At 41.2% G+C, this 25,633-nt stretch overlaps 1 protein-coding gene and 1 long non-coding RNA gene across 3 annotated transcripts in view; one reads left to right on the top strand and one right to left on the bottom strand.

Annotated features, from left to right (window-relative positions):
- Positions 1–309: 309 nt before the first annotated feature.
- On the bottom strand, positions 310–5,800 carry LOC146053034 (uncharacterized). The gene is made up of 3 exons (XR_014467703.1): positions 5,576–5,800; positions 685–809; positions 310–591 (listed from the first exon to the last, which is right to left on the bottom strand). It is a non-coding gene; the product is annotated as an uncharacterized LOC146053034 (long non-coding RNA).
- Positions 2,717–25,633, top strand: part of CORIN (corin, serine peptidase) — a 230,702-nt gene continuing 207,785 nt past the window's right edge. The window contains exon 1 of one of the 2 annotated variants that reach the window (XM_083167929.1): positions 2,717–2,907. In XM_083167929.1, the coding sequence (XP_083024055.1) occupies positions 2,851–2,907 (57 nt within the window). In that variant the 5' untranslated portion in view covers positions 2,717–2,850. Of the gene's footprint in view, positions 2,908–9,610; positions 9,745–25,633 lie in introns of those variants that run through there. The other variant, XM_083167930.1, reaches the window with a different exon arrangement.

Below are 25,633 nucleotides of genomic sequence, written 5' to 3'. Positions count from 1 at the left end.
TGGACGTTTATCTTTCTTTATCACCATTGAATTTATCTCTTGTTAAGGCTTAATACATCTGCCCCATTATTACTAATAGTACACCAAATTTCACCTAATGTGAGTCTCTGTGGCTGGCCACAACTCCTCTGGTGACTGACCACAACCCTTAAGCATAGACCTTCTCCACTGCATTCCCATAGTGGTCCCTTCATTCCCCAGTCCGACACTGTCAATATTGCTTGGTACAACACAGAAACCCAGCACACTTTATTTATCAATACATTTTATTTCTTACAAATTGTAGTGGAAATGGCTTCTCCTGCATGATTTAATACCAGAGCTATTTAGGAATAGCCTAACACGGGGTATTGGAGACAACTCTTGATTAGGCTAACTGCCGCTGCTGCTGCAGTCCTCAGTATTCTCCATACCAACATCAATGTGGCCCATGAAAACACAAGATTCAAAAATATTATCCCCTTTAGATAATGTGTCTTCAGATGGTGCGAGTGGTTTGTTCCTGTGGACTTGATGCATTATCACCAGATTCCTCCCCAGCAAATTCCTCCTCTTGGCAGATTTCCCCAAATAATACTGGACGTGAGTAGTCTAATGGTAAATAAAACAAATAGAAATAAAAAATTGTCTGTGAACGAATTGGCGGGAATTCACATGTGCGTGGTGGCGTGGGGCTGTGTTTACCTGAAGATTCACAGGCCAGCAATAAGGCCTGAATTGGGCCCTTTACCACAGAAACCTTGAACACAACATTCAGTTTTGAGTCCTTAAATATCTTTCTTTTGCATGGCCTTGGGGACAATCAAAGCCTGAAAGAAAAGACTAAAATGAATATTTAATTACGTTTTAAAAGCAGGCCCTAAATTTGTGCTCTGTATAATGATTAATTTGTTAGGAAACACCAGCTACTGTACTGAGCATATTGCTTCCTGTGACAGATGTGGAGAATACGAGCATTCATGCTCCTGCCTGGACTGAGTACATGGCCAGGTTTGGGATGTGTTAGGATTCTGTTACAGAAAGAGGGCGAGAGGTGCAATTTATTGCAATCTTACACAACTGGTAAAACAAATTGTATGCTGTTATAAAATAACTGTTTTTCTTTCCTTGCTAATTATTTCCTGTTTTCCTGTTAGCCCCCTTTGTGCTAGGATGGTATGCCATGTATATAGCTGGCTACCATAGGAAATAATGTCTTAGCGGCAGGCTAATTCTCTCCAGTACTTTTAGGGAGATTGCACAAAAATGTTTCCATGGCTTTTAACAGTAAAGTATTTTTAGTATGGGCCTTAAGCAGCACGTAAACAGGACTAAGTAAAAATCGGACCTGGACAAGACCCCGGAACGCTGGATCAGACATCAAACTCTGCATTCCGGAGCTTGTAGTGTCCGGTACAGGGGGTCCCATCTGTGGGGATGCCTGTGATAGCTTTAACCAGGGACATGGGGAGGGATGATTACAGCCTCCATCTGTGGTCCGGACCGTTCCTGTTTTTGCTACATGCCCCGACCATACAGTGAGGCTTTATTCTCCCCCTCCTCCGCTCCCTGGTGACAGCTGTCACGTGAAGCCCCCCCGGACAGGACGCCCCCAGGATGGTACACCCCCCCGGACCGGACACGACAAGCTCCGGACTGCAGATTTTGATGTCCGGTCCGGCAGTCTGGGGTCTTGTCCGGGTCCGGTTTTTACATATTCCCATTTAGGAAGCACTGCTCCCATCCAAAGTAATACATACATTACCAGCATGCAGTGATCATAGCAGCAGGGACTCCATATCGATTCTACCAGTGATATTGATTATAGGAGCATAACATCCACAGTGATGGATCCAGCATTGCAGTAACATGTGCTGTATATATTTGCTCTGTCACCTTCACGTTTTTCAGCACTGTAACAATCTCAGCTGGTGTTACAGCTCTTCAATCTCTGAGCATATAATGAAATACAATCACATCATTGACCTTCCATATGATTTCACATATGTGGATATTATATAATACCCTGGTAACCGAGATCAATGTCAGACACAGCCCAGGCATAGTCTCAAGGTGAGTTCTTACTAATAACATTTACAAAACAGATTTTGGAAGGGCGTTTCGTATTATATGGAGACCCCTAAGTAATACCCGGCACATAGCATTTTATAGGATGGACGGTAATGACACAAACAATATTGATGTACCACACCAGTCTATAGAAATGTGCCCAAACTGGCTTAAATTGCAGAAAACATTTTTCCCCTCTATTTTGAGGATGGGGGATATTTGTAACTTTTTGTGTGTGTATGTATGTATGTGTATGTATGTATGTATGTATGTATGTATGTATGTATGTATGTATGTGTGTGTCCCAATAATAGTTAATATACATGATGATGATAATGGTGTGTGTGTCACTGTGTGTGTATGCCACTTCACAACTGCACATGTTGTGTTTATATGTATGCATGTATATATATATATATACACACACACACACACACACACACACACACACACACACACACACACACACACACACACAACCAATGTATTTCCCATTCTTCAGCTAATGTAAAAGCAAGAACATAGGTGTGTGTGTGTGTGTGGTTGTGTTAGTGCTGTATGTGTGTGTGTGTGTGTGTGTGTGTGTGTGTGTGTGTGTGTGTGTGTGTAGGGCAGGAGTGGACCGTGACAGCTCCCCTGACTTGTTGCTCCATCAGAGGCGTGCCGTGGGGTGTGCGCCTGCCAGGATGCTCAGTCCCCTCATCCCCAGCAGCAGCAGCAGCAGCAGCAGCAGAGGCAGCACGTGTAGTAGGGTCAGCAGTGGTGCGGGGCAGCTGTCCGGGGATGTGCAGGCACTGAGCAATGCTGTCTATGCCGGCGGAGAAGGAGGATTACCGGCCAGTCATCTGCAGCAACGGGGTAAGCCTGCTATAGGCAGCACGCAGCACACAGCCCCTGCTACCTTATACTGTAGCTGCTCTCCTTATAGAGTGCATTATGCTATCTCTAAAGTTTGACATAAGCATGTCTGTCTGCTTACTGTCTGTGTGTGTGTGTTTGTATAGATTTTGCATAAACACACACAATTATCATCATGCATGCACACATAAGCACTGTAGGTAATGGATACATACAGTATATACAGTAATAAGTAACAGTATCTGTATCTCACACACTGCACAGTAGCATAGTGATATGATTTAGGGGTCCCTGCAACTCACATTCCCAAAAGGTACATGAGAAGTGAATGTGACTGTGGACCTGCAGCCCCATTACTTGGCATGCCTGCCTTGTTATACAGTACAAGCATTCTACAGTGACAGCAAGAAAACATGGCATGATTTACTAGAGATGGAGCAGATTCCTGTTACTCGGAGGCTGTGTTGGTTTCTATGTGAAGTACTGTATCTGGGAAGCTGCTACATTCAGTGATGTGTTGTACCCCTTTCTGGCTGCAGCCACATTTGTTGTCTATGATAGTAGTAGATCCATAGGTGGAAGGCAGCAAGTCATACAGTGTGTGTGACACACACACACACACACACACACACACACACACACACACACACACACACACACACACACACACACACACACACACACACACAACAGAGTTGAAATGAAGTTTCCATACATCACATGACCTCTTACACAGCCCATTGAGAAAATCCTACTAACTGATACTATGTAGCGCAACCTTTTTATCTGGTAGTATATGTTTATATACTGTATATATATATATATATATATATATATATATATAATATAGGTGTGTGTATATATATATATAGATAAGTATATACATACTGTATTATGCAAATAACCTTGTACGCCTTTACTTTATGCTAACCGTTGCCTCTTTTGGCAAGTGCTGTTCTTTTTCCATCAAGTATAAATACTTTAGATAACCTCCAGATTTGATTGGTAATATTAATATTTCAAATCCATTTATGACTTTATTATTAATTAAAGTTGTATTCTCTCAAACATCACCTCCTAGCAGACACTTTAATATATGTCTCATGAGTCATGCATATATGCGTTAAGTTCTCTCTCTAGGAATTCAGTTGAGTTTGAGGTATGGAACTTGTAAGAATAATCTAGGTACTAAGCAAGGGAAATGACCACAGACAGGCATTTTTGGTTTTAAGCAAATTGTCTGATTTGTTATTTAAATAAACACGTCTGCATTGTTAATACAACTGACATACTTGGTTTCGAATCAAGACAATTAAGGTCAAAATTGTAATTAGGATTGAAGGCATCAAGCTGCTGAATTTACTGTAGTGAGTGGGCTCAGTACAGAGAACGATGTTTGTTCTTTAGGTATGAAATACATTATATTACTGTCAGCAATTATATGTTTCCTAGTTTACCTCTTTTTACTGATGCGCAATTTTTTACCTCAAAATCTGGTGCTCATACCACTATACTGTATATTTGTATAAAAGAAGCATATTTTTTCATAAACATTAGTAAAATGCAGTGGTTCACAAACTGTGCGCCTAGGGTCCCTGGGGTGCATCGGAGCACTTGCAGGGGTGCCTCGTTTTGGTTGTCCAGAACCGATTCAAATAATTTATGGTCAATGTAACAGGCAAAATCAGTGCTGGTGGCTTCCAGTTTTTAACTATGTGGATAAACAGAAGTGAAGTCTGTCCCTTACCACATAACTTTACCTAAGGATGACATATAAGCACAACTTATTTAATATAATATTGTTTTCTGAAATTCTCGGTAGCAAAATTTGCACCTAGGGGTGCCATGACAAATATTCTGATAATATACTGTAGTGTGCCGTGATGCAAAAAAGTTTGGGAACCACTGGTATAATGGTTTATTGGAAAACATTTACGTGTAAATACACTAATGTACATAACACTTTTTTTTTTGTTCTATTGATTGATTTATATTATGCATTTTTACATGTTATATTCTCATTTTGAATTATATTTAGTATTCGGATCAGCCAAATAAGTAAATAGGCTAAATATAATGTATATTTCTTATAAATAAATAAGCTATATTTGTTTTGAACTGTAATAATATCTAACAATATAATATAATAATACTATTAATAATAATAATAATAATATTAATAATAATAATAATAATAATAATAATAATAAAAGCTTGGTCAGTTGTACAGCCTGTTTCTACTGTTGTATTATTATATGTATCATTCTACTGTATATTTGTGTTTTGTTGATTGAGTACAGCTACCATTTTGCTATTACTTTGGTATTTGTTTTGAAAGAACTTAAAAAAATGACTTTAATGGCGCTGGTATAGCTTTCATGGATTACTTCCCAACATTCCTCTTGCCAAGGATAACAATTTATTACTCTTAAAGTTTTCAAATAACACTAAAATTAAATAAAATACTAAAACCTTTTTTTCCTTTCAGGGAATATCTTTTTTAAATGTATGATTTTAAAGTGAATACTTGTACAGTAGATAGAAGTGTGTGTGTGTGTGTGTGTGTGTATGCAACAAGGCAATTATACAGCAACGTGTACTCAGTCTGGTAGAGTCCTATGCTAGTGAATGGGTTAAACAGCTGAAATTGTGTAAACAAATGACTTACCTCGTTAGAGCTGCAGGGAGATTACTTGGGGCTGACAGATATGTAATCCTTACTTTTTTTTTCCAGATCCCCTAAAAATAACTATCTCCAAGATGAGATTTCATATTCCCCCCAAACGACCGTCTACTGTGACCCTATAACGCAGAGTGGAAAGTCTGAATGTAAAAATATCTGTGTATAAATAGACAAGAAGTCAGTAGCAGGGATACGTGTAGAGTTCCGCTGCTGGGCAAGTCTCCTCTGCTGCAGCACGCCTATGCATTGGTTGGAAGAACAGTACTCTATACGTACTCTGTTTCAGTAGCCATTTAATGAAAAAATGCCTGGTCAAATAGCAGAATTTATAAATGCTCCATTTTGGTTCAAATACCAATCGTCTATCATGGCTTGTTCCATCCCAGAATAATACTAATGCAACATGGCGGCATACCTACTAATTACATCTTTCCCACATTTCACCGTTGGAAACAATATACCAACATGAATAAAGAACACTAGAACCACAGATTTCATTCTACGGGGCCCCTGCCCTGTGGTTTCCATAGTAGTCTCTTGGGTCAATATCGCTATATTTACTCGTCAGCATGGTGTCACCATATGTTTTTGTAAGTTATTGCTTGGTTACCCGACTGCTGTTTTTTCTTCAGATTATTGCGTCTATTTACTAAACCTTGAATAAAGATACAGTGGAGAGATAAAGTACAGAGGAGCTTCTATCATTTTTCGAACGCATCTGTAACATCTTAGTCAGGTGCTGATTTGCCAGTACTTTATCTCTCTCTCTCTCTCTCTCTTTTATCTGTCTCCAAGGCTTATTAAATAGCTGGAATGGTGCTAAAAAAATATGACATCTTATTTCTTGCAGGTTGCATGTCTTGTTTATACTCACTGGATGTCCCAGTAATGTAATATACTTCTATGGTTACTTTAAGGAGTACCAAATTATTGTTAGCAAAAGCCCTGTTTACATGTTATTGCAACACTGAGAGGAATAGTGTTCATTTCACATATGACCTTTTCTCTTGGGTTGTGGTTGGCTTGAAGAATTTATGTGGCCCCTGACCCAAGCAGCGGGATCTGTACACACTGCAGGGGTGTAGAGTAGTGATGTAATTTAAGATAAATGTCCATGAATAGGGGTATTGTGGTTCTTGTTAAAGAACTGCCAGCATTGTCTTTAACATCCATGACTTTTGATTATAATTGTAGTAATCATTGTCTGAGGCTGAATCCAATCATCTAACCTTAAATGGACAATGGGGAACAAAAGGAATCCTCTGTAAATTCATTGTTTTCTGAACATTTGTAGTAGTCCTATATCCAGTGAGGATATTGTAACGTAAAAATCATAATAAACTGTTCATCGTGGACTTTATTGTATGAGTAAGGGCGGGATGTATTAAAATATATCGCCGCCATTCGCCACCCCCCCCGCCGCGATGCTGCCGCATATGTACTAACATATGCGGCTGGCATTGCGGTGCGGTGACGGAGGCCCCCCGCGATACCTGTACACTGGTGTGCGGGGGGTCTCCGTCACCTCCCTGCCGCCACGCTCTCGCCGGGGACAGCTATGCATGCTGTCCCCGGCGCTTCCTCCTCCCCCCTGCAGCCGGAAGGATGTCCGGCTGCTTCACTAATAGGAGGCAGGGCTTACCTTCCGGGGTCCAGGAGGACCCTTCAGGAAGGTAAGCCAGAGGGGGTGTCGGTGAGGCGGCGGGTTTGCGGCGGCAGCGGTGGGCGGCGAAAAGATGCCCATAGGCTTCTATAGGGTATCGCCACCCAAAGGTGGCGATACCCTTCAGTGCGGTATCATTTTTGATACATTGGAAAATGCGGTAAAACCGGGGTTTTACCGCATTTTCCATTTAATACATCTCGCCCTTAATGTTTTATTGTATGAGTTAATGTGCATAAGGTTTGCTTCAACTGCTTGACTTTTGGGTTGGGAGGCTAGATCCTGTAATTACTATATATATAAAAGGCAAAATCCTCACCTTTTTTTGAAGTGAAGTATCACCAGTGACCACTAGAGGTCACTTCATGCACCAAATTACTCCATAACAGAAAGTGAAACCAAAATTATATGTTTCAAACTTCCTATATATGGACAGAGGGAGCTGTGAAGACAGAGATTGGAGGTAGGAGCAGATAGGGATTAATAAAGCTGGCCATACGTCTACAGATTTATTGGCAGATCTGGCTGGTTGGAACAAAAATCAGGTAATGTGCTTCAAAATGCTGGAAAACTGACAAACTGTCATTCAGATTAACAGGTTTTTGTTCCAACCAGCCAGATCAGACAATACATCTGTAGATGTACAGTATGGCCAGCTTTAGCTGTCATTTTGACGGGCTATTAATGCGTAGACTACACCAATACACCCAGGACAGCAATGTTCCACGTATTTGTTGGGACCCTAAGTTTATTTGGAAGTATCAATTTTAGGATATTGTGAAAGTTATGTAATACAGTCTAGTGTGAGTCAAATTGTTTTAGTCCTAGTTCAATTATACTGCTTTCACATTGCAGAAATGGGTAATGACACGGTATTCTTAAATGGGACTTTAAAACAGGTCTGAGCCTTGAGACCTTTCACATTGCAGGTGAAAACCGTTTTAAAAATCATTTAATACCATTCAAATATTCAACCCGTTTAACCCCCAAGGGACACGTTTCAAGCCATTGAAATAGAGCTGTTCAAACTGCCAAAAAAAGGCTTTAAAACGTGTAGGACTCTGCTTTTTAACCGTGTTGAAATACCGGTTAACTTTAACCGGTAAATCTACTCTGGCACTTTCACATTGCAGCCTTCAACGTTTTTAAATGGAAAAAAAACGGCAATATACCATTTTAAAAGTGCGATGTGAAAGGGGTATTACCTAGTGGATGAGGGCTTACAGATAAGGCTTTTGATGAATATTAATGCAGGTAATTCTTTCTTCATGTAGAGTGAGTGATTTATTACGAGTTCTTTTGTTTAGTTGTTTTTGATTTTTATAGTTAGGAGATACCAATAAAGTTTTGTTTTATTGAAAACATCTATTACAAAGAGCAAATTCATAGTTATTGCATTATGTTTTATTATTATTATTATTATTATTATTATTATATAGGTCACATCTGAATTTCTTGCCACAGAGAAGCAGTTGGGCTTCCAAGATTGTATGACATTCTGTAAACTTTTCTTTTATAGCAACATAATGTTATATAACATTGGACATATATGTACATATGTTTATAATATGGTTTGCCATTAAACTTACCAAGGGATCACTAGTGAGCTCCTAGGGGCCCCACAGTGTCAGTGTTAACAGGATTATGTAAGGATAACATAGCGGGATTCTTGTATCTGAAAACCATTCCCGAATTTTAACTGCATTTGGAATTATTCTATTTACTGTTTAATATAATCAACGAAAATCCCCGCAGCTGCATTTTACCAAAACATTACAGGTTGTTCTACTCTTGGGGAAAAAAAAGGTCAGATTCTCGACCCTCTAGCATTGAATATTTTCTACTCAGCTCAGTACAAATAAAATGGAATTTTCTAATTTTTATAAATAATTAGCTTCTACAAACTCACCCATATTTATATAAAGTGTTGTGTTGGTGATGCAGGGTGGTATAATGCGATGTGCAAGTTACTTAAATGAATTGACATATAATAATAAGGTACAGACTGATAATAATAGTATTCAAACCCAGGTTGACACAAATTGGCTCAAGAACTGCATGTACAGTATGCTTGTATAAGGATGGTTCCGCTAATAATTGTTTGTCATTGGCAAAGCTGGTATTATGGGATGCTGGGCAGATGCTTATGTGTTGTGATTGACACATGCTGGTAAGCGATTGGGAATGGCAGGATTAATGTTTTTGTCACATGTTGGTTTAATGCTGATATCTTGTACAGTAGGTGGGTACTTAAAGAAATGGGGTGGAGAGACCTGTGGGTCCAGGGGACAGTAGAGATGAGTATGGAGGCATATATCAGATGGTAGAGACAAAGAAAGCATAGAGGATGCAAGAAAGTAGGAGTTACACAGGAGGGACCGCAGTGAGTACAGGCATAAGGCAGCTGGCAGAATTTACATAGGGACACAAGGAGGGCAGAAGTCAGACTGGGGAAAGAAAACACATGGCGAGAACAGAAGACAGACATGAGGTAAGAGGGGAGACCACATTCACAGCTAGACCACCTTTGTAGTGCCATGACGAGACTGGGGTAAATGGCACAACACATCACCGTATCACCGCCGCTCCTTGCCAGCGGTAATCAGGCACTAGAGCAGGAACTGTACCCTTACTGCCAGAATGCACTAAAATGATGGGCAGTTAAAGTGGCGACATTATTTACTAGATATTAGGGGTGTACTATATTGTGACCAGTTGGTTAGCTGTATATTGTGATATAAATGTGGGCTATATGTTATATACCTGACAAATGAAAGGCAGCACATTGTCTCTATTCTAAGTAAATTATTTATGATTATAAATGGAAATGATAAATTTGTCAATGGCAGCTAGTGGGAGCAGTAACGGGGTAAGAGGTCACAGAGAAGGCCCCCTATGATGTCCCGCCACTACTTGTCACTGTGCATAGGAATAGCTTCTATTTGTATAGCATGCAGTGTAATCAATATGCACACCGGGAAAGCGCGGAACAACCTTTGCATCCACACGTTTTCAGTTACCCTTGCTTTACGTTTTAACCCTTTGAGTGCCAACGTCGCTGTTAGTAATCCTCCAAATATCCGCTAAAAATGCCAGCAACTGTTCTTTCAGTATAGATAAATCCGAATACAGCCGCGTCAATTCGTTCAAGTTTAGGTAAATATTGCACCCAAAAAAAAAAAAAAACGATGCTGGGATTTTTTAATGGACATTCTGAGGATCCCTCACAGCCACGTTGGCACTCAAAGGGTTAATAGAAAAAAAAAATTTGGGTGGCAATTTTCGCACCTCTTTTGACAAATTCCCTTGGCACTCAAAGGGTCAATGTACGCGTATATTTGGCGGACAACTGTTTATTTGTTAATGTTAAAAATATTGGTATAGTAGAGTAACCTGTAGGTTGCAGTGTTCTAGAAGTGCCTATAAATCCAATGTTATTTGCTGTGTTATAGATATTGAAAGTATGTTTTGCTATAACAAGTGCTCTCCTTTTTCCTAGTCGTCCTTTACGATCTTCTGTATACATATATTGCTTGTTTATTTCCCTAGTATACCTATGGATGTGCGCGTGACATTGGCCAGGAGCTTGTGGACATGTGTTTGGGGAAAAGCAGATGGAATCTCCTTCACAAGCGTTCCATGATAGTCTCCGTACGCCCTTTAGTCTAGTTATGTGCTACTTTGCTTTCATTGAGATTAGTTGGATCTGGCAGGCATGTAATCTTTGTTTTTTTCCATTAGTTCTAAATATAACACAGTTCACTTGTTGGATGCTTTTCCCCATGCTCACGTCGCAGAAATGGAAAGTGGCAAAAGTTAGAACACAAGCCCAGGTTATGGGGCAGATTTATTAAGCTTGGAGAAGAGATAAACTGGAGATAAAGCGGAGAAAAGGTAAAAGGAGATAAAGCATCAGCCAATCAACTCCCAACTGTCTTTTTCAAACACAGCTGATTGGCTGGTGCTTTATCTCCTTTTACCTTTTCTCTGCTTTATCTCCAGTTTATCTCTTCTCCAAGCTTAATAAATCTGCCCCTTAGTCTTATGGCGTGTCTTATAATTCATAGCCAAGGGTATGCCAAACCATTCTGCTGCCTGGTATAGCGTCTTCTCACGCCCTGTATTATTTAACCTCCTGTGGCCTGAAAAAGACCGAAGATTATCTGTAATCATTATTGCATTTACCGGCAAGGTAGATAATCCTTATTTAATCTTTGTAGTAAGAAAGTTGTCCAGTTTTATAATAATTTTCTTTTGTTGCTGCCTAAGACAGCTGCCTTGTGTTTCCTCATTATGGGCATAGCTGTGTCCATCATATGTTTTGAATATTTTTTGACTCCGTGACTAAAATAATAGATCAAGGGAGAGCCGTAGATGTAGCATATCTAGACTTTAGTAAAGCCTTTGACACTGTCCCACATTGCAGACTGCTAAATAAACTCCAGAGCTGTACTTGGATCAGTGCTCTTTAATATCTTTTTTGTTGTTGACATTACAAATGGTAAGGAACAGAAAATGATGATAAAAAGTTATGTAACAGGGTATACTGTAAAAAAAGATTGAGGATCTAGGTAGACTAGAGCACAGGTTCTCAAACTCGGTCCTCTGGACACACACAGTGCATGTTTTCCAGGTCTCCTCACAGAATCACAAGTGAAATAATTAGCTCCACCTGTGGATCCTTTAAAATGTGTCAGTGAGTAATGAGTGCACCTGTGCACCTGCCTGGTGGCCTGGAAAACGTGAACTGTATGTGGTCCTGAGGACCGAGTTTAAGAACCCATGGACTAGTGGAATGGCCAAACTGTGTGGGCGGAACTGCGGGATGACAACTGATGTTCCTGCTGCCGGGGCACTAAGCCCTGAGGGGGCACTTCCGTTCCTTCACAGTTGTGGCCGGTTTAGGGAGCAAGTATGCCCGGGCCCACCATCACCTGCCGCGGATCACAGCGCAGGGAGTGATAGGCAGCTGCCAGCGCTGCCGAGGAGTTATGTACTGCCAGCAGCTGTTCAGTGGATTTGAATCTGCAGCCTGTGGCTCGATGACAGGACGGCGGGCAGGCTGCAGGGCAGGAGCAGCCTGGAAGGCACATACACAGAGGCAAATGCACATGGTGAAAGACATCTGTGGCCAAATCCGAGCACACAGATCGCTGAAGACACAGGGAGTTTTCTTACCCCTCTCTGCCTGACACTACTTTCTCTCTATCTCTCTCTCTGCCTGACCACTCCCATCCCTTTCTCTATCTCCCTCTGTCTGAGACCTGCTCTCTCACCTATCTCTCTCTTTGCCTGACCCCCTTCTCTCTGCCTACCCCCCCTTCTCTCACCCCTCCCTCTACCTGACACCCCTTTCTCTCTCTACCTGATCCTCCTCTTTTCACCCCTCTCTCTCTCTCTGGCCTACCATCTCTGACCCCTCTTTCTCTGTATCTGACACCCTCTCTTTCCCTTAAAACCTCTGTCACCCCCTTCTCTTTATCCCTGACACCATTTATCTTACAACTTTTCTCTCTACCCTCTAACCACCCTCTCTCTCTATACCTGACACCCTCTTTCTCAATATCCCAGACATCATCTCTCACCCACCTTTTCTTTCTTCTTTCACCCCCTCTCTTTCCATCTGACACCCTCTCTCTCTATTCCTGACATTCTCTCTCACCCTTCTTCAACTAACCTCCTTCTCTGTCCCCTCTCTCTCAGCCCCCTCTTCTCTATCTCTATCCCAGGCACCCTCTCTCTCTATCCCTGATACTCTCTTGCTCTCCCCTCTCATTTACTCACTTTTTATGACTCTCCCTCTCTCTCTTAAACTCTCTCTCTCTGACACTCTCTGTTTCTCTCTTTCGTGATTTCCTTTCTCCCATTCTCCTCTCTTTCCCTCCCTCACTCCCTATCTAATTTTCCCTCTCTCTAGGGGCCAGATGCATTAAGCTTCAAAAGTGATAAAATGGAGGGTGAAAACAGCCAGCCAATCAGCTCCTACCTGCCATGTCACCGTTTGAAAAATGTCAGATAGGAGCTGAATGGTTAGTTGTTTATCACTCTACATGTTATAACTTTTGAAGCTTAGGTATCTAACTATGGGGGGCACCATCTTCTATGGCAACATGGAGGAACTTACGCCACTGGTATAACTACAGTTTAATGCTAAATCATGCACTTGGGTCTCAAAAAAACAAAAGGCTAAATATAGTATCAAGGGTACTATAAAGGTAACTACTGAGTAGGAAAGGGATCTGGGGTCACTGTTTCAAGTAGGTAAGCAATGCAGCAAAGCAAGTCATATGGTTGGATAGGGAGAAGAATCAGTAGCAGAAATAAATAATAATGCCACTGTGTAGGTCATTTAGAATACTGTGTTTGTTTCTGGAGACCATATTTCCAGAAGCATATAAATACTGTACATTAGAAAATGTACAAAGAAGGACAACTAAAATGGTACATGGTCTACATCACAAAACTTACCTAGAAAGACCATAACATGTAAAGGTTCCAGCAGAGAAGGGAAAGGGGGGACATGATCGTGACTTTCAAATATACCAAGGGTTTCACCAAGGAAAGGTGGGAGACATTCTTCAAAAGAAGAAACGTATTAGAATCCAAGGACATGCACTCACCCTGGAGGGAAGGGAGGTCGGTCCAGCAGAAATTAAATCAAAATAACTTCACAGAAAGGGTAGTGGAAAAGTGGAATAGACTCCCGAGGTAGGGGCTAAGACACTTGCCCAATTTAAATATGCTTTGAATATTTATATGAATATCCATACAAAGAACTAAAGATCAAAAAGGGTGGAGATTATACCTAAGGAAAAAAAACGGGCCAAGTGGTTCTTATCTGCTGTCAAATTCTATGTAATATAACAACTGGAGCGCCAGTCTGTAAGTATCAGAAAAGATGCCATTTATAGTTAGTATTGGGTGGATTTCCAACACGAACAAGCATGCCTTGACAAAGTCTCGTTGGCAGAGTTTGAGAGGACAGCGATATACTGTTAATTAAAATGTATAGTAGTAGACCCAGAGAGAAATAGCACTGCCACCTTTGGTCATATGGGATCTTTGGTTTAAATCAGATTGGTGGTTGATTCATCTGTGCCATTTACAAATGTAAGATAGGGACCACAGGAAATAGAATATAGGTTTAACTTGATGGTTTGTTGTCTGGAGCTGTCTATCTTGTGAGGTTGTTGATCTTCATCTGGTGCGCTGCTGTGTGATTATATTTATATTTAGAAAGGTAACAGACAAAATAAAACAGACTGTTCCAGTGAATAGCCAAAACATAATAAACAGATAGCAACAATTGAAAAACAAAAAAAGAACGCAATGCAATGAGGTCTGAGATAATAATAATAATAATAATAATAAAAAAAAAACGAAATAAGAAAACAAAACATTTTTTTTGCTGCTTAGCAAGGGGCTTGTGGCTTATTCTATATTGCAGAATGTGATTAGTTGCTATGGGAAACATCCCCCACTTTTCACTTTCAGAACCTTTAGAAAATTTACCCCTATATGGGTTACGTCAGACAAAGGACCAGATTCTTTGTAATGCTATTTTCTGTTTTTATTTATAGGGGGCAACAATATATCTATATATCTATTATTATAGGGATGTTTTTTCTATTTTTAAGAGACGGGTAATCAAATTAATTTAGATTTTTTTTAAACGTACTTTTTTTTTTATGAACTTAAGAATGCGTACAATCAGTGCACTTTTATCTACTGTAATACAAAATGTATCAAGTGGTATTAAGAACAAAAGGTCAGTCACAAGCTGATACAGTTCTGATTTAGCGACTGTGTTTAGTGACTGCATACGCATTTATGCGCATGTGCAGCCGCTTGGTGCGTGTGGGCGGTCCCATTCTCACCTAGTGTGGGGCTGTGGTGACAGGCGGCGTTCCCATGAAAACTCTTGGCATCCTCATGTAAATGTACCTGTGATGCAGTTGCGGGGAGGGCGGCTGACATCAGTGGATGTCAGCTGCTTGCCCACTTCCGTTCAGGGTGCACACAGGTGTAAGACTTCGGAGAGGTGTCTTACATCTGCAAGCACTGTAGAAATCAATCGAAGGTCCATGACCATCAATTGATTTCCTCCCCGCACGCAAGCTGCGAATGTATTTTTATGCTAAACATCCATTCACACGCGTGCCGGAGAACCCGGCATGCAAGCGGGGGGCGGAAAGGTATTAGTCCCCCAACATGGTGCCTCTGGAACAGGTCTGGCCAATCTGTAGCTCTCCAGCTGTTGTTAAACTACAAGTCCCTGCATCCCCTGCCACAGTTTTGCCATTAAGGAATTCTAAAGCTGTGGCAGGGCATGCTGGGATGTGTAGTTTGATAACAGCTGGAGAGTCACAGGTTGGCCAGGCCTGCTCTGGAGCATTCTCTACCTGCCTCCTGCCCTACAGCCAGACAGTGAATGGTTATAAGCATGCTGATTATTGAATCTCTGTAGCTATCCACCTATCAGAGTCCTGGCAGCTATTCACTGTAGGGAAGCATGTGGAGATGGAGCGGAACCTCAGGCCTCCAATGCTGCTAAGATTGACCTGTCTGTATCACCAGTATTAATGTGTTGACTCATTCCTGTTCATGATTGTTCTCCTCTCCAAGTTGTATTACAGGTACTTGTTATAACTTTTCTGCAGTTCAGCTGATCAACGCTTGTTATATACAGGTTGAGTATCCCGTATCCAAAATGCTCGGGACCAGGAGAATTTTGGATAACGGATTATTCCGTATTTTGGAATATTTTAATATTTCAATGATGTATTTTGAAGTATCTTGCATTTATGCTGTATAAACACATAAAATAAACACAAATATATTTTATTACCACATAAAATACACACAAATATATTTTATTTGTTCAAAAAACAAGGTTTCAAAACATGAAACAAAATTTGTGTACTATCTCAGATATTGAATTTGAATGCCAAGCAATCATTTTCTTGTACATATATAGTGCCAGACAGTTACATATCATGTCCTCAGTAATGCTGTTACATATGTCCCCAGTGAGTTTTTAGCTAAACAAATTTTTTTTCCACTTTCTGGAAAGTATGGTTTTCGGAATAATTCGGATAACGGATATTCGGATACGGGATACTCAACCTGTACAACTAACAACTAAATTATACAACTTTGCAAGGCCTACATAAAACTCTTTGAGGGCAGCCATAATGAAGGAGAATGCTCTTGCACAAGCTGCTGTTTTGCTGGTGTAGGAGTTTGTAAATTGCAACACATTGGATGCGGTCTTCATTTTCAGCCGCTGCATCTCATGTGTAGCAGTTTTCAAGCCGCAACAAGAACCACCTGTTAGTAAACCTCCCCCTTAAATTTCTGGGTTCTCGCCAGGCCTTTTGCTATAGAAATTCTTCAACATAACTTAATACCGCTTGTGCACATTTTGTTTGGGTTTATACAATTTCCCTTTCCTAAATTATAAGAACAGCAGGGATTCCTGCAATGCTATCCCGTCATATTAACATTTACTTTAGAGTTTGTATTTCAAATACAATTATTTTAACATGCTTATCATGTTGAATTTTGTTTTCATCAGTACGTTAATTGTCCAATGTATTCCGATTTACATAACAATATTAATCTACAGTAGAGCTGTTAACATGATTAATATTAGCTTTTCTTCTTTATATGTGGGATTGTGCAAAAACAGGAACAGTGCGGATCCCGGAACACCGGGCCTGGTACCTGTAGCAATCTTTGCCATTGTGGAGATAATAGAGTGTTTTTCCGGTTAATAGATTTACAGTGTCTACAACCATAATTTGGCAAAGAAAGTGGCAATGAGATAATAACAAATATATATTTTTTAAATATTCATATTTTATGCCTGTATTAATTGAATAAATAATTTTGTTATTATCCCATGGTATTTATTTAATTTCTCCTCAATTCAGCGCTGTGCCACTTTCTTTGCCAAATTTTTCCCTAGTGGGATTAACTCTCCCACTGTTCACAGAAGCTTGGAAGATACCCTTTATCAGCGGTTGTGTTCTCTTAGGAGATATTTGTTGCTTAATTGTGCGTGAGCTACTTAAGACAAAATAAACCTCCTGAAGAGCTTCTCAAATTTTTGCTAAAAAAAATCAAAATCTGCCTAATAAATGAAAAATGTCCCTTAAACTTATTAGCACACCGTAATGCTTATTACACATTATAACACACCGTAATTCCCATGATTCATTATGCCACATACCGCAATGCCCCTTACTCAATATGCCACACACCGCAATGCCCTTTACTTAATATGACACACATACTTAATTGCCTCTGAAACAATATGCTGCACACTGTGTCCCACAGTAAGGGTTCTAATTAATTTTAAATTACCTGCTCATTGCCAGGGGTGCAATGCTCGTTGGCAGGGGTTAATGGTTGTTGCCCATGTGCAATGCTCCTTTGCAGGGGTTTATTAGTTGTTGCCCAAGGTCAGTGGTTGTTGCCCTGTGTCAGTGCTTGTTGCCAGGGGTCAATACTCGCTGCCAGGGGTCAATGCTTGTTGTCTGTGGTTAATGCTTGTTGGCTGGGGTCAATGCTTGTTGCTAGTGGGTTACATGGCATCAGTGCTGAGCGCTCCCAGCACTTCTGGGTAACGCTGCAGCACTATGCTCCCTTTCAGATGCTAGAGGTCCAAAATGACATCAAGCGTCTGTCTCCACTGAATCGGTAGAGTTGAGAGGGACGACCTATTGCATGTCAACCTTTTGGTGTTGACCTAATGACTGTTTATCTAGAAGCTGTCTGTCTAATAATCCACACCAGTAGACTGTTTCCACATTTGTCCCTGTCTGGGGGTCCAGGGGGTGTATACAACAGCAAATATAACGGCAATCATTGGGGATATGGGGAAGAGAGATTGCACTCACTGTATGGTCAGGACTGTTCCATTTTTCACCACCTCCCTAGAACATACAGAAAGGCTGTAATCTCTCCCTCCTCGCCCTACACTCTACTATTTCTAAAGTGCTAAGATTGCTGCAGGTATCCGGTCCAGTGCAGCGTTCCAGGGTCCGGACTGCTCCGCTTTTTGCCCATCCTAGAATTTGCATTACTTGGAAGAGTCACTGAAGAAACATGTGAACTTGATACAATTTTTAGAGCGTTGTTATGCTCTGACGAGATTTGAGTTATTATATTTATGAGATGTAAAATATTTACATGTTTTTAATAACAATGGCAACATATTTTCTCCATGTGTCATTTATCATGTCAAAAGCTTTCAACGTAAAAAGGCATCATAAGGCACTAACATATTCTATTGGTAAAATTTCTGGTAAAAACAAAGTACTAAAGAAAACACATGAATCATTCCAAGATGTTAATTCCTTATGTTTGTACATAATCCAGATACAAATGTAAAAAAAACCCCGAAGCATACTGACTGACCAAGCTTGTGCACCCAAGCCCCACCCACACACCTCATCTGGCAATATCCCCGCCCACCAGATAACCACACAGTGCGTCACATAAGTTACAGGTTTTTATAATATGCATTTTATTAATAATTACATAGAGTGCATATGGATGACAGGCGGTTATGATGAGGGCGATCAGAATACCAACACTGTCATCCTGAATGAGGGAATCCCTAAAGGGGTCAGGTAAGTATACTATCCTTACCCTTAACCCTCCCTCCCTGCAGCCTACCCCCCTCAACACAGCCTGACCCTAACTCTCCCCACTAGAGCCTAACCCCAACGCCCACATCCCACTGCCTACACTATTCCCCCTTCTAGGGGAGAAATTTATCAATATGGGACTTTTATTTCACATGGGATGTTGCTATGGGTAACCAATTAGATACTACCTATTATCTTCTAGAAGGTGCTAAATAAATAAGAACTAGACTCTGGTTGCCCATAGCAACATACCATGGGAAATAGAACTCCCACCTTAGTAAACACATTTGTTTATTTATTATTGTTTGTTTATTTATTTACAGTTTCTTATATAGCGCAGCAGATTCCGTTGCGCTTTACAATAGTAACACAATTATTGTATACAATATCGCATCTCATTGCATCTCGGTTTTGCGATGAGATGAGATCTAGTACAAAAAAGTATGTGCCGCACGTACTTTTTGTACTAGATCTCATCTCATCGCAAAACCGAGATGCGATGAGATGCGATATTGTATACAATAATTGTAACGTGTATGGGCACCTTTACTTTAACCTCACTCCATGCAGCCTAACCCTAAATTCTCCCCCTTCAGTGCTTAAATCTAACACCCCCCCCCTTCCCTGGCCCAATACTAGCGCTCGCTGGTATACTTACCTTCGACATCTCGGTGGTCAGGATTCCGGCACTGGTAGTCGGGATAACAGCATCGATATAGACATCCCATTGCATAGAGAATCCCAGAAAAGGCATAAGTCCCTGTTTGTTAGAGCTTGTGAGAGCTTCTATTCTTTTTGCTCCATAGTGTCCAATGACCCTTCAGTTGAAAAATAACATAATATAAATAAGACAAATATACTACAGTACATGTGGGGATGTCCCCAAGTACAGGTTTTGTGGAGGGATCTTCAATGCTATTTTTTTAATAATACTGTACCTTAACAATTAACTTTAAAAGTCTGTAAAGCCTGGGCCATTCAGATTATACATCCATCGTAGATTACCCAAAGGTCATTGTCTTCCTACTAATTTACCTGCTGCCACAGAGAAACAAATATAGGCCCTCATTCTAATCGAATGTTTGCGCTATGCGCATGTGCAGGGCTGCTGTGTGGACACCTTCGGTGACATACATAGTCACCACGGTGTACACACAGTTGAGGGCCAGATCAAAGGCGGGCAGGAGGTTTTCGAGTGGGGATGCCCAGTGTTTCCTGGGCCTACTTCACAAAAACATTGGGTGCTCCCAGGAAAACGTTGGGTGTCCCAATGCGAATGCAGGCGGGCAGCTGTCTGCCAGGGACAGGCGGCTGACACCACAGGGCATCAGCTACCCGCCCCATTCTCGGACCAAACGGCACAAATATAGGTCAGTTAAGAATGCAGAGTTCCTCACCCAGTTTTAAGCCTCTACACAGCTGTTTCTGTTTCAGTTAATGAAGATGATGTTTTTCAACCGACAGATTAAAATGAAGATGATTATCACCTCTATGGTGTGATTGGTTAATCCAGTGGTTCCCAAACTGTGTGCCGTGGCTCCCTGGGGTGCCTCGGGACACATGCAGGGGTGCCCTGGGTTGGTAGTCCAGGACCAACTCAAATTATTAATGGTTAATTATTTATAAGCAAAAGCAATGCTGGTGGCTGCCATTAATAAAATGTGTACAAACAGAAGCAAATTCTGTCCTTTACCACATACCTGACCCAAAGAATCACATATAAACCCAATCTAATAAATTTATTTTTGGCCTAGGGGTGCCGTGAAAAAATTTTGATACTCTAGGGTGCCGTGATTCAAAAAAGATTGGGAACCCCTGGGTTAATCAAACACCTGACTATACTGACTACAAAATTTGACTTTGGGCAAGTGTACCTAGAAGAGGTGAAGCTGTTTGTAGGTAGAGTGGTCTCACCAAATACTAATTTGATTTAGATTTCTGTTGAAGTAACTTTGCATTTTGTTAATTTATAAAAAAAATAAACCACTAACACCTGTGTTTTTTAAAGCATTCCTACATCGCCGCATCTTTTCCCACATCTGCCTAAAACTTTTGCACAGCCCAGTTTATGTTGAGCGATTGTTCAACGAACTGATGTTACTGCTATGGGGGAAGCAAATACATATGGAAATTGGGTTCTCGGGGGACTGATTACACTGCTGGGGGGGGCAGATACATTGAGGTGTGGAAGCTCAGGGGAGCTGGTAACACTGCTATTAGAGGGGGTCTGAAATACGGAGACACATGAATAGGGGATCAGGGGCCCAATGACATTGTTATTGGAGGGGAAGGGGAGTGGAGGCTTGGGCCAGGGGAATATGACATGCAATGGGCACTGGCGGACTCAATCTCTGACAGCTCCACCTCCAGCAAGTTGCACTGCAGCCACCAAATCTGGGGTATCATGCTTGTACCTCTTCATCTGTGGATACTTGTATCTCTTAATTTAAGAGTCATAGAGATTCTATTTACTAATCTTAGGATGAAAAAAGATGTTGGCTCTTGTGTGTACGGAGGCTAACATCTAATAAGAATTTATGGGTGGCCAGTGGGCAGTATTAAAATGCATGGAGTGGCTGTGTCTCATGTGAGTGTCCTTGACATACTGTACATTGGACCTTATTCTGGTTGGTGTGGTAATATCCGCGTGTGTTCGTGCCGCCAATGTTTTGTAACTGCGCATGTGCAGAGGCGTCTCTGCGCATGTGCGAGCGGGGCGTACGGCCAAATCCCGCATGAAATGTGAACACTCCGAACAGGGGGTGGAGAGGGGTGTGAAGGGCTATTTGGGCTCATTACCATATGCATACGCCCCGCGTTTCATGGGCGTTCCCATGCAAACGCTGGGCGTACGTATGGTAATGCGGCCGTGACGCACGTGTAGGGGGCGGACATATGACATCGCCGGATGTCAGCTGCCCGCCCAGATCCCTGCTTTTGCACGGAAAAATGTCCGTGTGGTCTGAGGTTGCGGGAGCTGGTGGAGCACTCGGTCCTGCATTCGATGGTCTGCGACCATCGAATGATGGGGGAGGTTCCCTGAGATGGAGGAGGCGTATTCCATGAAAAATACACGTGCGGTCCTTTCGGCCAGCTTATTACCGCGTACGGACGGAGTTGGCGATCCATATGGAAGGCGGGGTTTCGCACGCACGGTCCTGGCCGCATATTCGGATCCGGCCGCACCGATCAGAATAAGGGCCAGTGTGACTTCCGGGCTTCCAGTATGTGTTCAGGTGCAGTTGGTAAACCTATTTAAGTTGGATCAAAATTTGATACTAATCAAGGGGCTGGCGCAAGTCCAAATACAAATGAATTGCTAACACAAAAAAATCCAGCAGACAGTGCGGCCGGGATGCTGGGAATCAAAATAATATACACATGAAGGGAATTCAATTGGTTTTTCACATGTCTGGACCTAGATGGTGCCCAATGGAGCAGTTCAATTGTTGGGCACGGTCATTGAATCGAGTATGGCCGTCAGATCTCCTGTCACAATTTAATCACCTCCATAGACAGATCAGTCATTAAGATATGCTAATTAAGTCTGATCCAAAGTAATCTGATTTAGAATTACCCCCTATATCTTTAATGAGGAAGTACTCAACACAAACCAGAGAACCCTTACTTGTCCATTATATACTAGCTAGTGAGAAAATGAGAATTCTTATTTCTGATTAAAAAAAAGTCTGGAATCATTTGTTGGATAATGTTTGTGCTTTCCAGTGCTGATCTCATTAGAATGTGTCTGCTTTATATTCAGTTTTCTACTATTTGCAGTCTGACCTCATCCTGTTTAATAATTAATGCTGCCATTTTTTATTTGCCCATCGAAATGAAATGCATTAAGCTTGCATTGGTCTGTTTGTTCTAACATTTCAGTTGTCTTAGAAAATGATTCAAGGTTTGTAATTAATAGCATATTTATTATTTATGCAAAACTGATTTATCCCAGATTACCCATGTGGGGTTTTATTAACTAGCATAAACTTCACTGAACACCAAAGTAGAGACCCTCAGAGATTTGTGTGTTAAAGGGCATTGTGGCCTCTGTGGCCCTTAAGAACCTGTCTATCAGGCATTATTTATTTATTTATTTATTTATTTATTTATTTACAGTTTCTTATATAGCGCAGCAGATTCCGTTGCGCTTTACAATAGTAGACAGTGATAAGACAAACTGGGTAACAGACAGACAGACAGACAGACTTGGAGGTAGGAGGGCCCTGCTGCAAGCTTACAATCTATAGAGGCATGACCAAACTATGGCCCTGCAGCTGTTGTGAAACTACAGATCCCATCATGCCTTGCTATAGTTTTGCTATTAGGGAATGCTAAAACTATGGCAAAGCATGCTGGGATGTGTAGTTTCACAACAGCTGGAGGGCCACAGTTTGGCCATGCCTGCTGTATGTGAAGGGGAACGAACCCTAAATCCCGCATGCATGAAACAGGTGTCTACTTGGGCTATGCGCTATAGCAAATGTGGTGTAAAGAAAAAAGTATTATTGTAAAAATAATGTTTTTCTGTCAAATAAAATGATGAGAAATAAATTATATGTTTAATTTAAAACATTTATTTTTATAAACTAATCAATTTTGACCTCTCCATGGCAGAATAAAAATGGATATGGAGTGCAACCAGAAGAAAAGGGAAAAGAAAAAAGAGGGATGATGGTACAGAATAGGGCAATCACCCATTCGGATGAGGGTACAGAATAGGAATGTTTCCCATTTGGATGAGGGGACAAAAAATGAACATCTCCCATTGGTAAGAGGCTGCAGAATAGGAAAGTCTCTCATTTGGATGAGGGTACAGAATTGGAACATCACCCACTCATGTTAGGCTGCAGAACAGGGAACATCACCAATTTGGCTGAAGGTACGGAATAGGAACATCACCCATTTAGTTGAGGGTACGGAATAGGAACACCACCTATTTGGTTGAGGGTACGGAATAGGAACATCACCCATTTCTATGAAGATGCAGAATTCAATTTACAGTGTGACTGTCCCAGTCTGTGTAGCCAATGCTGGGTAATATTATTAACATTTATTCTCTTATTACTGTATCTCTATGTGTTAGGTGTCACTAGGTATACACAATACCAATGGAAACCAGACTGAAGTCAGAAGTAGACATAAAACTGTCATATAGAGTAATACTTTAGTGGAGGGAGACAAGGCAATAGTAGATCTTGGAATATAAATTTGAATATCCATACAAAGAACTAAGGTTCCAAAAAGTTGGTATTACCTAAAGGATAAAAAAGGGCAGACTAGATGAGCCAAGTGGTTTTTATTTGCCGTCAAGTTGTATGTGTCATGACTGAGAGCTGAGGCTGACCCCGGGAAGCCTCAGACGTAAGGGTAGATGAATACACAAACCTAGGCACCCTCAGAGGATGTTTAGACATACACGAGGACTTGAAGAAATGCCCGAAGTCGGGACCAGGACAACAGAGTAATAATAAAATAAAGTATTTTATCTAAGCACCCAAGATGATGACAGCGTCAGATGGTACTGATAACAATGAATAGTATTTCCACACAGGCAATAATACAGCACAATCACTAATATATAAATCAACATTCAGAGGTGGAGAAGATGTAATACTTGACTGAAATGAATAGTTCTTGATAGTGTCCTGGGAGAGGACACTGGCACAAAGGTGAGGAGCACTGGTGAATACTAACTGAAGACTCTGGTACCGATGTTGAACAAACTATCGGTATTGTTGAACTGTGGTACTGAAGAATAAATGATGCAGAACAGTGAATCGCCGTTGAACAAATAATCAATGATTAAAACTGAAGAATATTTGCTGAAGTATTGAAGAATCAATGTTAGATGAAGAATCGATGGTGTAGCTGAAGAACTGAAGAATATACTGAAGTATTGAAGAATTAATATTGGACGAACAATCGATGGTGTAGCTGTGAAGATATTCTATGTTGAAGAAATGCTGAAGCATAAGAAGTCAGGTGGCACCATAGAAGATAGGAGGCGCTGGTCTCTTTAAGATGAGTGGCTAGCACAGGAGCTGGAATCCTGGAGAGTAGCTGCACTCACCCATCTGTACTGAAGACAATTGAAGCACTGACAATTTGCCTCAGGTCTCCCAGCATACTTATCCCCACAGGTGTTAATGGGGTGGCTGCGGCCCATTGTAATGGTGGTGACATGTGCCAATGGCGACGGCTTCAGAGGCCGCGGTAGGTCAGACCTGGACACTGGTGAAGCTGAGGAGGCAATTGACATGTTAGCAATTCACTAGAGACTGGATGCAGACGGAGACGCTGTGCGGCGAATGGCACGCAGGCAGCGCTCATAGTATCCAGGCCTAGCAGGCTGAGACATTCTGAGATGGCAAGTGAAAGGTACAAATTTGAGTTTAGTTACCCATGACACTGTATTCACTACAGAAATAGAGGGGAAAGGGCAACAGTTAAGTTTTAAGGACATTCCTAAAATTAAGGTAGATGAAAGTACTGTACATTTACAGAAGAGATGCTCCTAACAGAACTTTCAAAACTGAAAGTGGATAAATCAATTGGGCTTAATTTGATATACCCAAGGATACTAAACAAGCTTAAAGATATTCTGGTTGAAACATTAATACCCCTTTCACACTGACAGTTTTATCCCGGGTTTTTGCACATGAACGCGCATCAACCCGGGATTTAGCTCAGTGTGAAAGGGTCTTGAAAGAATATCCCGGA

This window comes from Crinia signifera, chromosome 1 (genome assembly GCF_055691185.1).
Source record: "Crinia signifera chromosome 1, ASM5569118v1, whole genome shotgun sequence".
Lineage (NCBI taxonomy): Eukaryota > Metazoa > Chordata > Amphibia > Anura > Myobatrachidae > Crinia > Crinia signifera.
Note: the sequence above shows the minus strand (reverse complement) of the source record. Positions and strands in the feature narration are given on the sequence as shown.